General features: G+C 46.4%; 2 protein-coding genes across 11 annotated transcripts in view; both read right to left on the reverse strand.

Moving 5' to 3' along the window:
- MTMR1 (myotubularin related protein 1) overlaps window positions 1-1,933 on the reverse strand; it is a 95,707-nt gene extending 93,774 nt beyond the window's left edge. For 3 of the 4 annotated variants that reach the window (XM_060138447.1, XM_060138446.1, XM_060138445.1), the window contains exon 1: window positions 1,175-1,466. In XM_060138447.1, the coding sequence (XP_059994430.1) occupies window positions 1,175-1,335 (161 nt within the window). In that variant the 5' untranslated portion in view covers window positions 1,336-1,466. Of the gene's footprint in view, window positions 1-1,174; window positions 1,467-1,908 lie in introns of those variants that run through there. The other variant, XM_060138448.1, reaches the window with a different exon arrangement.
- A 5,308-nt stretch (window positions 1,934-7,241) lies between these two features.
- Window positions 7,242-14,566, reverse strand: part of MTM1 (myotubularin 1) — a 97,356-nt gene continuing 90,031 nt past the window's right edge. For 6 of the 7 annotated variants that reach the window (XM_060138146.1, XM_060138150.1, XM_060138147.1 and 3 more), the window contains one exon: window positions 7,242-8,303. In XM_060138146.1, the coding sequence (XP_059994129.1) occupies window positions 8,136-8,303 (168 nt within the window). In that variant the 3' untranslated portion in view covers window positions 7,242-8,135. The remainder of the gene's footprint in view (window positions 8,304-14,566) is intronic. The other variant, XM_060138145.1, reaches the window with a different exon arrangement.

Consider the following 14,566-nt stretch of genomic DNA (forward strand, 5'->3'; position numbering starts at 1 on the left):
AGAGCACTTCCAAGCGCACCTCCACCCTGGCACTTATCACACTTGATTTCAATGGCTGGTTTGTTTGTATCCTCCACTCGATGGTAAGCCAGAGAGCAAAAGCCGTCGGGCATGATTCTCTGACTCTCCAAGCCCTCATACACTGCAGAGTATCTGCAGATGAGTGAAACCCTGTCCAGTGCACGTACTGTCTTGGCTGTGATTAGTTTTCAGTGAAGCTGACGACTTGGGTAACTATTTCATTAAAATACATTGTAATTACACTGAGGTAGAAACAAAGGGAATGTTTCTTGTTGTTCCTCTGCCTTTGGAAACTCCCAAAAGTTCAGCTCAGGGGTGTGACTAAGAGGCAGGAACCAGCATCTGAAACTGACCCAGTGGCGTTACAACAGTATGTCTCGCCTAATTGCACTTTAGCGTCAGCGAAATGGCCAAGATGTGGAAAAGCTGCATATTCCAGGCTATGGGATCACCCACCCCTTGTCCCGAGCGCCAGGGTGGCCCTCCCAGTTGGATCTGGTCGGTTTGTGCTTCTAACTGATTCATCTTAGTTCTCGGACTGCCTAAGAAGCAGTAGCCTTACGTGTTTGTGAAAACAATGAACCGGTTCCTTCAAAGTGTGAAGAACTGAAAGTAAACGATGATGTGTTCTCGAATAGGGAGCAGTTTGGAAGTTTTCCATCCCAGCTTTTCAAATGAGGGTATCTTTGCCTCTATCTGCGCCAGCCCGACACGCACGGGGTGCCGCCCTCCAACTGCCCCTACCAACCCCAGCATCAAAGACCCCAAGCAGCGGCGGCGGGATTTGGGTCTTCAGACCACACGAGGCAAGGGCACGCTAAAAAGGGGCGCCGGGGTGAAATTTCCTCCCAAACGATTCGTGGCCGGGGCAAGGGCTGCCGAGGTGGCTCCAAGGTGCAGTAGGAGGCGGCCTGGGACACGGTTTGACAGCTGTGAAGCCCCTCGGGGTGCGGGGAGCTTCGGCGCGAGGCGGAAGTGAGCCAGGTGCGGGCCCCGGGGACCAGGCGGGGGTTCCCGGGGCTCCGGAGGGGACGCGGGAGGGGGACGCCCCAGCTTGGCCTCGGCCCGGCGCGCGGGGAAGGGGCAGCCGGGCCTCGCGCGGGGCCCTCGGGAATCGGGGACCGGAAGGCCGCGGCGGCCGGGCCCCGCTTACCTGTCCAGGGTCTCCACGCTGGGCTGCCGGGAGCCGGCGGCGGGGGCCCCCACGACCCGAGGGGGCCTCCTGCCGCCCGCCGGCCCCGGGCCCAGGCCCCCGCCGCCCTCGCCGCCCCCCGCCGCCGCCGCCGCCGCCGCCGCCGCCGCCGGCCTGTCCATGGCGCGCTGAACCCTCTGCCGCGGGGAAGCCGCCGTCGGGAGGGGAGTGGCGCCCCGGAAGGTCCAGCCGCGCGCCTCTGGCGGCCCCAATCTGCCGCCCGCCCGACTCAGGCGGCCGCCGCCATTAGCTGTCACCTGGCGCCCCGCGTTACCCACAAGGCCTCGCGCGTGGGGTGGGGGGCGGGGAGGGCGGCGCGCGGCCGGGAGCCGGGTCCCCCCCCCGCCGCCCCGCCCGAACCCCACCTGGGCGCCCGGCCCGCGAGCCGGCGAGGTAGGGCCCGGGCGACCGGGCACGTCCTCAGCCACTTGGGGTCGAAATCCACCAATGGATTATGCAGAAAGAACGTGCTCTGCTCGGGAAACTATCATACTGACATTAGAGATGCAGGGTTAAAAAAAAAAAAAGTTCAGGGAAATTCAACTACTCAGCGTGATTTGTTTTCCTTCAGTTTTCCTTCCCAGAAAAGTTTGGCGGTGGGAGAAGCCCAGGCCCCCTGGACCTCCCTGGTCTTGACGTGTCCAACCCCGAGCAATCCCACACATTTTAGCAACCCCTCCTCACTCCGTTCTTACCCAGCCGTCTGTAGGGCAACCAACTGTTCTGATACCGCCCTCGGAACTTCCGCCCTTGCTTTATATTAAGAGTAACATTTAACTTCTGTCAGCTGAATCACGGCTTGTGAAAATCAGGGCAGTAGCTGATGATAAAGGCATTTAGGACATTTGAGTCCTGTTCAGTATTTATTTCCCTGCTCATTGTGTTAGGGTTTGCATATCCAACGGGCTCATCCCCTCTCAACCCACCCCTGATTTAGTTGGGGACGGGGATGGGAATCATGGCTAAGCCCCTTTGCCTGTGATTGCCCTGAGTATGACCTATGACCCAAGTCTGGCCAGTGAAATATAAAGGGAATGCTTCCATCCTGATAAAAGGCAGACCTGTAGACAAGGAGTAACTAATTCCCATCCCAAACCCATCCTGCCCTCCCAGCTTAATAACTTCCAACTGAACTGTGAGCATGTGATGCCTGAAACCCCAGCAGCCATCCTAACACCCACGAGGGGATGAGCCTGGGGTGAAAGGGTGACAGGGTGAGGAGAGCTGGGAGGAAGGAAGGGAAAATCTCCAAATACACTGGAGACCCACCTCTTGCAGGCTTCTGGTTTTCCAAAATTACTAAATCAAATGTTTAACCCACTATTATAGACTGAATGTTTGTGTCTCTCCTGCCACCTCCACCATTTATATTGAAGCCCTAACTCTCAAATTGGTATTGAGGTATTTGGAGATGAGGCCTTTGGGAGGTGATTAGGTCATAAGATCATAAGGCGAGGGCCCTGAAATGATGGGATTAGTGCCTTTTTTTTTTTTTGTCTGCATTGGGTCTTCGTTACTGCGCGTGGGCTTTCTCTAGTTGCCGTGAACCAGGTCTACTCTTCATTGCGGTGGCTTCTCTTGTTGCGGCTCTAGGCGCACAGTTGCAGTAGTTGTGGCGCACGGGCTTAGTTGCTCTGCGGCAGGTGGGATCTTCCTGGACCAGGGCTCGAACCCGTGCCCCCTGCATTGGCAGGTGGATTCTTAACCACTGCACCACCAGGGAAGCCCTGCCAGACTTTTAAAAGGTTTGCCAATATGTGGGTGTGGGGTGGTATCCCACTGTGGTTCGAATGTACATTCCCCTGATATCACCGAACTCCTATTTAACTAAGAAGACTCAGTTCTGACTGCATTCCCAAGAAGTTCCTCCTTGACCCCCTATCTTGGCCCCAAAGCCCCCCAATCTGCCTCTATTAGACCAGGGTGCACCCTGCATGGGAATTACCAGTTAACTGAACTATCTTCCTACTAGGTGAGACCTTCAAAGGAGGCCACTGTTTTACTCAGTTTTGTTTCCCAACAAAGATCAGCTGACACAGGTCTGGGTCATAGTAGACAGTATTTGTTGATAAATACTGTCTAAAAAAATACTATCGAAAATATTGTCTAAAAAAAACCCACTTGTGGTTCTTAGTCTCATCTATAAAACGACCCCCCAGAAAAACCCAAAACAAACAAAAAACCCCTAAAAAACCAAGCCTATCAATTTTATAAGGTTGTGGGGAGGCTAAATAGTGCAGAGTTTGGCACATATGCCCCCAATAAATATCTCCCTTTCTTCCATTCAGGGACCAAGGGGGTTGAAAGTACATAGTCTGGCTTTAGATAGATGCGAGGATAGAAATAGGGAATAAAGTCAGAGGCAACTCTTAAGTCTAAATATCGCCTGAGATGTAACAAAATGAATTGAGCTAGTTGTTTCCCTAATTGTGAGTCACTGCATAGCTGGTAACAGGAGAGTGCGTCTGACCTCTCAGCTTGCAGGCCCACCGTCACCTGCCAACACGGACTGAGGTATGGTAGCAGCATCATGGCCTCCCCAGATGTCCACATCCTGATGCCTGGGACCTGTTGTGTTACCTTACACAGCAAGGGGGCATTAAGGTTGCTGATTCTCTGACTCTGAGGTGGGGAGAGCAGCCTAGGTTATCCAGAGGGGCCCAATATAATCACCAAGGTCCTTTTTTCCTTTTTCTTTTTTTGGCCACGCGGGGAATCTTAGTTCCCCGACCAGGAATCAAACCTGTGCCCCCTGCAGTGGAAGCGTGGAGTCATAACCACCGGACTGCCAGGGGAGTCCGCTAGGGTCCTTTAAATGTCAACAAGGGAGGCGGAAGAGTCAGAGTTGAGAGATTTGAAGGTGCTGTGCTGCTGGCTTTAGACACAGAGGAAGCGTCCACGACTCCGGGAAAGCAGGCGGCCACTAGAGGCTGGAAAAGGCAAGGAAAGGATTCGCCTCTAGAGCTGCCAGAAGGAACGCAGCCCTGCTGACACCTTGACTTTAGGCCAGGGAGGCTAATTTAAGACTTTGGACCTCCAGAACTGTAAGAGAATAAATGTGTGGGGAAGATAATAAATCAGCACTAAGTTTGTGGTGATTTCTCACAGCAGAAACAGGAAACTAATACACAAGGGCCAATGCCATCTTCTACCATAAATATTGTATGTGCATAAGTGAGGAAAATGTGTTTCTGACAAGGGCTGTTTGACTTGTACGGATCTTCGAGAACGTGCAGTCCATACCCTCACTGAGCAGGTGGACACTAAAGCCTCCTCCCGGGCCTCTCGAGCGGGTGCTGGGAGGGCCTCACATCTTCCAGCCAAGAAGCAGGTCCAGAGCCCAGACGGGAACCCAGGTCCCCACCCGTCCCGACCAGGGTTCTTTCTAATACAGGTTTGTGACATAAAGCTCCCGAAATGAGATGAACAACTTTCTTTTGTAATTTATGTGGACCGCACTGTGGAACAGTCCATTTCAGAAGCACATACGTATTAACCACTATAAATGAATAAGCCGTGTTCTCCGTAACTACTAGAAAAACAAACTAAATCTTAATGGTCATGTCTAAACATTTTAGCTACCTTACATGGTTTAAATACTAAGCATTTAGCTACCCTACATGGTTTAAATACGTTATCACCTTTGCTTTTAAATGACGAATTACTGCAAATAAGGAATAAACCGTATCTGAATCTGAGCCTCATGAGGAAATGAGAATACTTTGTTTTGCTGATCTTTCATCTTCCAGATATGTTTAATACAAAAGACTTTACTAATAATTCCTTAACTAAGTTATAAATCTAACAGTAGATGCCAGAGTATTAGACTCATTTCAAAAATTGGTATTCCGGCAGCATGCTTTAGTGATTCTGTGAACCTAAAAGAATTTGACTGCAATCTATTTCAACCATTAGGTTTTCCTGCGGATGTGCTAATCCTCGTTCTTGTTTGTGCTGCATGCTGCATATATTTATTTCCTTTGGGTGTCCCCAGATTTTACTTCAATGGCCACCAATGGCTATGTCCTCCAGTCAGAGGTGTATATACCCTGTAATCAATTCCTGTATTTTAAGAGCATTCCCCTTATATAGTCCTGCCTTTGCCTAATGCTCCCAAATGCCACATGAGCTGTCCACATGACTGACAGCTGCATTCTGTAGAGGGCTGCAAGTGATGAGATACTGGTCAACAGATTTTCAAACTTTTGAGTATTATTCCTTCCCCAAAACTGTAAGGAGAAGCTTTGCTGCATTATCAAAAATAGATCAGAAAGTACTATGACTATAGTTAGGAAAAACCTGTTATACTATCAGAAATAGATATGATTCCAACTTACTGGAAGGGCTGTCCCAGGAAGAGATTATTCTATTTCATTGCAGAAGGCAAAGCTAAGGCTGTTCAGTGGGAATGCAAGAGAGGCAGAATTCAGTTCGATGCCTGCATACGTTTGTTTCAATGCTCTGAGACTTTGGGCAAGTCAATGAACCCCTGCAGCAACAATGCTCTCCACGGTTGAAAAACAGGGATAATAGAACACCACGTGGCCACGAGGGCGCAGTGAGGGTGAAACATAGCCATGTCTGAAGAAGAACCTTGGAGAGCATTTCAAATACTCATAGTTTTAAAAGAGATACTTACTCTTTTAAGAGTCCTATTGGGATTTTTAAAAAATGGTAAGTTTACTAGTATAACTATTTAGCGTTCTTAGGACACACGTAGATGAATTTCCAGTTGGCCGCATTTGAAGAATTTTAATAATTCTTACCTAAAGAGACATCAAGTATGACTTGTTTCAACCAGTCTCTTAATCTCCCTTAATGTCAACTGCTGTGTTCTCCATCCGGAGTCTGAAAGTCTTGCGTCTCTGCAGCCCAGCACTTTTGTGAAAGCTATCCCTACTTTAATAAAGACAGCTGTGGCCTGACATAGGGAACAGGCTTGTGGTTGCCCAAGGGGGAGAGGGGATGGGGGAGGGAGGGATTGGGAGTTTGGGATTAGCAGATTCAAAGTATTACATATAGAATAGATAAACAACAAGGTCCTACTGTATAGCACAGGGAATTATATTCAATATCCTATGATAAACCATAATGGAAAATATGAAAAAGAATATATATATATATTTATAACTGAATCACTTTGCTGTACAGCAGAAATTAACACAACATTGTAAATCAACTATACTTCAATAAAATACATTTTAAAAAATGAAGGTAGCTGTGGCTTAAAATCTGCATTGTTAATGTACTTAAATTTCCAATATTGTTGGGACTTGGGGAGAGCCCTATACAAGGTTGCTAGTAAGATAAAGGGCATGTGAAGTAGATCCAGGAAAAGCAAGTAAGATGGGCAACATGCACATTTAAGACACATACATACACAGTTACAGCCCTGGGAATAGAGTGCAATGTTTAGTTAATATATTTATTACAGCAGGTCTTTAGTCATTATTGCCATGAAACATTTGTCATGAAATTTCACAAAATCCTTTCAGCTATTAGTATTAGCTTTTTTTCTTTTCATGGAGTGACACTTTGTTAATTTATGAAATATTTACAGCGTTTACAAAAAGCAAGAGACTGTCTAAAAAATTTCTTATACATACAAAATTTATACATTTATACTACTGCATTTGAGATGTCTTATTTGGTAGACCATTAAGCTATGACATAAAATAATTTACAAAGATATATTTAATCTCTCTTAATTCACTGAAAACAAAACCATATTAGCTATAAATAGTCCTTTACAAATCACTGTAGAACACATTAATTGTTTTTTAACTGTAGCCTTAACTTTTACAAATATACTGACTAAATGAATTAGTTCAGATATCAAATAGAACTGCATTTGAAATTGCATTTAATACTACAAAAAAAAAAACACCTGAAAAAGCAAACCGCTGGGTACTTCAAGTAAAAATTTGTAGAACCAGTTTTTATGCACGCCTGGGTGGGGAGGGGTGTCGAACACCACTGAAATTGAAATGCATAAACACCATACTTTCAAGAATACGCTCAACAAATGTACATCTGCGGCTTTTATTTCAAAGGATGCTGCTCTAGCGACAGCTCACACATCCAAGATGGTCAACCCGACACTTTGGCAGATCAGCTAGTTTGACTAGAGCAGCGTTTGCGAAAACATTCACATAAGCAGCATAATGCATCCGACATCTTCAAACAGTGCTATAGAAGGGGTTTCTACCACCTGAAAATAGGTCAGAATCCTAGGCAAGCTCATGAAAGAACTTAGGAAACAGAACTGGCAATGTTAAAAACAATCAAATCATATTTAACTGGGCGTTATCAGTTTTTTTTAAATATAAAAATATGCTTCTCTTGGGGAAAATACTTCATATTCCAAAATTTCAAAATGATGGAAAGCTCATCTACACAGCTATTTGTCCTTAAGTCATCACACTTACGATGGTATGAAATTTGGCAATTATTTAAACACCTTGCTTGTGGATTATGCCTTGGAAGCTGAGCTCAATTTGGTTTTGGCAGGAACACACATCTTTCACATTTGGGTTCCTTTTAGATCACCCTAAGCAACTACTGTAAGCAGTTCGAGGTAAATCCATTTCACAAACATATATTCTTTCCCCTTTAGTTAAAAATGTTGTTCCAATGAGGCCCACAAGATACATATTGTACACATAGTATTTCTGAAGAGGTAAATATAATTTAAATATTATCTTTCAAAAACTGCTTCTGGAAGGTATCAGGATTTTCCAAAACCCCATCTGGGCTCCTTTCTTCCAATTGCCGTGTAGACACTGTAGTTTTCTTGCAATATGTATTCTAGAAGGCACATGTTCAAGAGTTTAAGATTATGTTAGTTCAAGTTCTACATGGAGGCAAATATTTTAACCTACTCTGTACAGAGGCCCCGAATGAAAGTCAGCTATTTCCTTTATTAGAAGTGAGTCTGCACGTGGGGCATCATTTGCGAAGGACTAGAAGGTGAGGTCGAGGGATCGGAAAGCTTGGGAGAGTTGGCGAGCTGCAGCTCCTCAAGTCGCTTTATGTACTCGTCGCGCAAGGCCAAGAGCTCCATGTAGCGCTGCTCCACCGGATTTGGCTGCTGGAAAGAAGCACAGATGTGAGTTCCCACTTTCCGCCACCATGACACGCCTGTGCCCCACATCTGCTGCGGCTGCCGCTTTCTGAACAAACTCACTCGTTGTGGGTTAACACACATCACTTCCTTCAATACTGCGTAATTTACAAATACAGAAAAGCACGAAGATTAATTAAAAAACACCCAGCTATTTGCCACCAAGAAATAACTCACGTACACATATCCACACACATGCGTCAGCATCTTTTTAAAATGCATCAACCCAGGCACAGCTCCGGGCTCCTGTGTCACCTGTCCCTGCTGCCCGCTTTCACTCCCAGAGGCAACAACTCTTCTCAGGTTGGCATGCAGCCTTCCTTCCCGAGCAGACTTGTGACACTTTTCCTCTCAATGAATATCCAGAAACAAAGTACACCATTCTTCTCTATTTGGTGAAAATTTACATCAATGGTGGTATTCTGTACTTATCGACCGACATTGTGATCCGACTCTTTTTCTCAAGCGGATCCCAGTTGAATTCGTTGAATGAATAAACCACAGCTGATCTATCCATTCCCAATAGTGGGATATTCCCCACTATTATAAGCGACGCCGGGCCATCTTTGGACACATCTCCTCAGACTTGTATGTGAATGTTTCTCGAAGGAATTTTCCTGGTGGGTGAGGAAGGAACTGCTGGAGAGGACAGTATGGTCTTTTCAACTTTACTAGATGCTGCCCAATTGTTCTCTGAGGTGGGGAGATGACCTTATGCTCCCACTAGTGGCATCTGGTGATTCCTGTAGCTCTACATCCTCATTAGAACTTAGCAACGTAAGAGAAAGAGTTTTTGCCAATTTGATGAGTATAACATGGTATCTCATGGTAGCTTTAGTTTGCATCACTCTGCCTTAGCACATCTTTTCACGTGCATGGCTGAAAGCAGTGGCTCTGACGGGCAGCCTAGTGTGAATCTCCAGTCTGCCTCTTAACAGCTGTGTAACAACTCTCTGGGCGCCTCCATTTCCCTATCTGTCAAATGGGAATAAAACCAGCCCAGACCACAGGGTTGTCGTGAGACTTAAGTTAGTCAATACAGTCTGTTCTGGTACAACACTGATGTCTTTGATTGATAAATAGGGGACTGATGGCAGTACAAAGGTAGAAGTTACACCAAAACACAATGAGATTCTCCCTGGTACCAAGTACCAATTTAGTACTTGGTACTTTTATTTAATATCCCTGGGATGTTAATTGTTTAAACTTTTGTATTGAGACAGAAATTACATACAGTGATGCAAACAAATCTTTAAAAAATGTTCGGCTCAATGAATCTTCGCATACATATACACTAATGTAATCACCACCCAGGCCAAAATATACAACAGAACAGACCCTAGACTCCCTTGCCAACATGTTAAGGTTCTGAAGTGATCAAGGGCAAGCTTCTAGAAAGCCTGAGCAATATATGAGGACATTAAGAAAAAAGCTGAAAGTCTACAGAAGTGCCTTCCTTTATGGCTGTGGCTTCTAGAACTGTCCTGCTTTCCACTGCATTAAGCTATCTGCTGAAGCTGCGAGTACCAACAAGGAAGTTGAGAAGATGCTACGCTGATGAAGAAGGCTATACCCTGGATCTGAGTTGTACTGGTCAGAATGGTCTGTATCAGAGGCAGATGCTCTCCAGGACCTGCATCTCAGAGAAGGGGGCAGGAGCCCTGGGGTTTAAGACTGTGTATGAGTTTCCTGTGGCTGCCATAACAAATGAACATCAACTTGATGGTTTAAAACAACAGAAATTTATTTTCTCACAGTTCTGCAGGGCAGAAAGCCCCAAATCAGGCTGTCAGCAGGGCCACACTCCCTTTACAGGCTCTAGGGGAGGAGCCTTCCTTGCCTCTTCTAGCTTCTGGCAGCTCTAGGTTTCCTTGGCTTGTGGCCACATCACTCCAATCATTCTCTGTTTTTACATGGCCTCATCCTGTCTCTCAAATCTTCCTCTCTTCTCTTATGAGGACACGTACCATTGGACTTAGGGCCTGACTAAATCCAGAAGGATCTCATTTTGAGATCCTGAACTTAATTATATCCTTAAAGACCCTTTTTCCAAATAAGGTCACATTGACAGGTTCCAAGTGGATGTGTCGTTTGGAGGCCACCATTCAACCCACTACGGGCTGCCAAGGCCTGATTGCTGCTTTCATCAGCGCTCTGGTTACAGAGGTGCACGGGTTTGGAGTGGTCTCCTCCTACCTCCTAGCCCCATCCCTCTTGTTAAGTCCCTGTTCTTTTTACTGCATGACTTTGCAGAATGTAAGGTTTTTTCCAAAATGCGTATTGGCATTAGAACAGGAATGCTTGGTAGAGCACCTGACACCCAGTAAGTGCTGCGCACTGCCCGTTAATATCCTTTGCCCATTTTTCTCTGAATGTGCTCCACCGAGGGCCGGATACTGCTCTAGGTGCTCAGGGTACATCAGTGAACAAAGGAGGCCCAAATGCCCACTTTTATGGTGCTTCTCTTCCAGCAGGGGGAGACAAACAACGAAGACAACCCTGTGAGGTACATAGAACGTGGAAGGTGATGAGGCCTACGGAAAAGGAGAGAGCAGGGTGAGAGGGACGGGGACACGCTGGTTACACTCTCAACGGGGAGGCGACCAAGCAGATGCTTGAGTGTCTTGAGGCTGAGCAGGGAGCCCAGTGTGGCCAAATCAGGGTGTGTGGGCACGAGTCTTCGGTGGAGAGGCCGGGAGGTCAGAGCGGTCAGGCATGGCGTGGGGGCCACACAAGGCCTCAGAGGTCTGAGGCTTTGGGCCTTGGGCTTTGACCCCGGGGGAGGCGAGCGGCTGCCTGGACAGTGCTGAGGAGAGGAGTGCTGGCATCTGGGGGGTATATTTCACAAGGAGCACTTTGGCTGCCGTGTTGAGAACACACTAGAAGGAAGCAGGCTGAGAATCTGAGAGTCCAGCTGGAAGGCTCTGCAGCAACGCACAGCCCCAGGCTCGGAGGCTGGACAGGTTTCTGAAGGCCGAGCCCAGCAGGCTCTCCTGACAGCCTGGGATGAGAGAGTAGGGAGATGAGGATGACTGGAAAACGGAAGCTCACCTGTGGTGACACGAGCGTTTGCTGGGGATGGTATGTTCACAGCCTCGACTGTGCTCATAGTGTCACAGGTATAGACACGTGTGAAAACCCACCGCACTGCACACTTGGAACGTGTACAGATTACTACATGTCAATTATACCTCAATGAAGCTGTTGTTTTAAAGTGGGCAGGCGGGAGGATGAGTGTAAGGTTTCTGGGCAGGGCGTGTAGGATGGAGCTGCCGAGTGCTGCGATGAGGAAACCCGCGGGAGGAGCAGGTTCGGGGAACGGGAGGTCTGTGTGGACGTGTGACATCTGCTGTGTCAGGACCACTTACCAGTAAACATTTACCACCAACAGTCCATCCTTTCCCCTCCGCCACCTTCTCACCCTCCCCAGTCTCCGAACCTCCATGCTCTGTTTCTGGCCTTGGCTATTTTGAAAACCTCTCTTTCCCATATGACTGTCAGAATCTGTTTGTTATTGTACCAGCCAGTACAATTAAGACAAGACAAATAAATGAGAGGTAACACAATCATTTTTGCCGATGACGAGGCTATAGAGTTAGAAAACTATTAGAAATAAGACAATTCTATCTAGTAATGCGTACAAAATATGTAGAAGTCATTAGTCTATAAACAAACAAAACCAATTTAGAGGATATAATAGAAGGAAAGAGTGCAGTTGTGACAGTGTATCAAAGGACACAATGATGAGAAATGAAATTCGTAGTCAAGTGACTATAAATCCCACACCTCGACGTCTCCCTTGGGGAATGAAGCATGAAGTTCTAACTTTTCTATCAGAAATGACTTAAACCCCACCCACGTAAGCCTGTGAATGTCTGTCCTCGTTGTGATCCTAAGCAAAATGGGAACGGCCCGGGGCAACTCTGGTTCACAGCCACGTGGAGTGCAGAGGTCCCCAAAGGACAATACGCGACTCACCAGCAGCCGAAGGTCCCACGCAGGTTTACGTGACTAAATTATCCTTAGGCTTTCAGCATGAGCAACTTCCTCATATTACATAAAAGTACCAAGTTTGCTTATTCATTGCTTGTCAAATGTAAGCATCGGTCTGATAGTTTACCACAGTCACTGCCTGTATACCAACTGGGCCACACAACTGAGTAATGGCTTCAGTGGTTAAGGATATTCTTTTAGGTCTACATTATATAATTTGCAAAGTCCTGTGTGATTGGATTGTAATCTATTTCTGTATGAAATAATGTCCTGCATAAGATCTTTCGGGAAACCTGATGCACTTCATTCACACTTCCGTTTCCACATTTCTCCTCGATTGTTTATCATCATCGGCTTACGTTCCTGGGTGCCCCTGCCAGTCTGGGAGCTCCTTGTGGGCAGAGACCACCTCTTCTTAGTTTCTGGGTCCCCCCAGTGCCTGACGCATGGGAACGCTCAGTACTCGGTAGATGAAAACACAAGATGCCGAGCGACAACAAAGACGCGTGTAGGACCCTTGACGTTCAGAAAATCTATATAGAAAGGGTAAGCTATTTTCTTCGGGTAAATGTCACAGATCCTAAAACACACCAATCAGTGTCTCAAAATAAAAACCTCAATCAAACAAATATGCATTCCTACCCGGCCCAGTTCCATTTTGCTAAGAGAGAACAAGGGGGAGAACAAGGGGGAGAAACACATCACAGTAAGTTCTGCCAGTGATGTCCCTGCAAACTTGACTTGTCACACAATTGTCATTACCTTTGTATATCATAAATGAATTGCTCTAAATGCCTGCAATTACAAGAATTTCTCCAAGTACAAATGGGTGACGGGAGATTATAGAATCTGTACAGAAATTGTCAACATTTTCTAAAAAACAATGGTTTTTTAAAAAGCCATGATAAATGCAGAAAAGGTGAAATTTATAGGACAAACAGTGCTCATCTATATTTTTTAATCAGAAAAGGAACACACCCCATGTAACACTGCTTAGAACCCTGTAAAAATTCCCATTTCCTCTTTACTTGATATTCCAAATGCCGGAGCTACGCTAAAGGCATTCCCTCTGTGTGCTTCTCAAATCCCAAACTAAACAAGTGTATGTTCTCAAGCCCTGGAATCTGTCACTTTCCAAAAGACTACACATTTCAACCATTACGAAATTGCAAGAGGCTTTCATGCAGCAAGCAGAGACCTTGAAACAAGAGGGCCAGCTTAAACGTGCATTTCCCCAGTGGGAAGAGAGAGCACACACACACTGGCGTGTGGCCAGCTGCCAGAGTGGAATAAACAAACCGAGGGCCAGACTGAGCACCGGGCCCTGCTGTTGCCCGACTACTTGTAGTGGGATTAAAGCTGCTGCTTACGCAAGACTGGCCTGGGACTGCAGGAAAACGTGCAAACCTTTACAGAGAGCAACCGCAAATATTGACTATTTAGAGCACTTAGAACAAATGGCTCAGTGGACATACTTCTGAGCCCTCACAAACAGGCTGGACTTTCCTTCTGAGCTTGGATGCAGTGAGGCTGGGAGAAGGGAAAGCCTGACTGTGCCTTTAATAAAATGTGCAGTCTTTCGCTTCAAAAATCACCATTGCCATGTTGGACCGAGAAATGGCCAAATGACTGTACTATCCTTTGACAGATCAATTATCTTTACTTTAGAAGCAAAGACCTTCAGTAAAGAGCACTCTCATATTAGCTGACAAGTACATACACCTGAACAGAGAGTAGAAAATGTTCCTTTTCCTTAAAGGACCATCTCAGTCCAGTCGCTGGAAAGAACCTTCTTATGATGTCTGACAACTTACAATGATTAAAGAAAATCCTTGACAATCAAAACTCAGAAATTTTCCAGAGCTTTAAAATAGTTTACATCTTAGTAAAAATAAAAAATGTATTATTCATGTTGTCAGGAAAAATGTAAGTTTAACACCAATCAAAATAAATGGTTTAGTGGGTCTTCCCTGGTGGCACAGTGGTTAAGAATCTGCCTGCCAATGCAGGGGACACGGGTTTGAGCCCTGGTCTGGGAAGATCCCCCACGCCGCGGAGTAACTATGCCCGTGCGCCACAACTACCGAGCCTGTGCTCTAGAGCCCACGAGCCACAACTACTGAGCCCGTGAGCCACAACTACTGAAGCCCACGCTCCTAGAGCCCATGCTCCACAACAAGAGAAACCACTGCAATGAGAAGCCTGCGCACCGCAACAAAAGAGTAGCCCCCACTCGC

The sequence above is a fragment of the Lagenorhynchus albirostris genome, chromosome X (assembly GCF_949774975.1).
Source record: "Lagenorhynchus albirostris chromosome X, mLagAlb1.1, whole genome shotgun sequence".
Lineage (NCBI taxonomy): Eukaryota > Metazoa > Chordata > Mammalia > Artiodactyla > Delphinidae > Lagenorhynchus > Lagenorhynchus albirostris.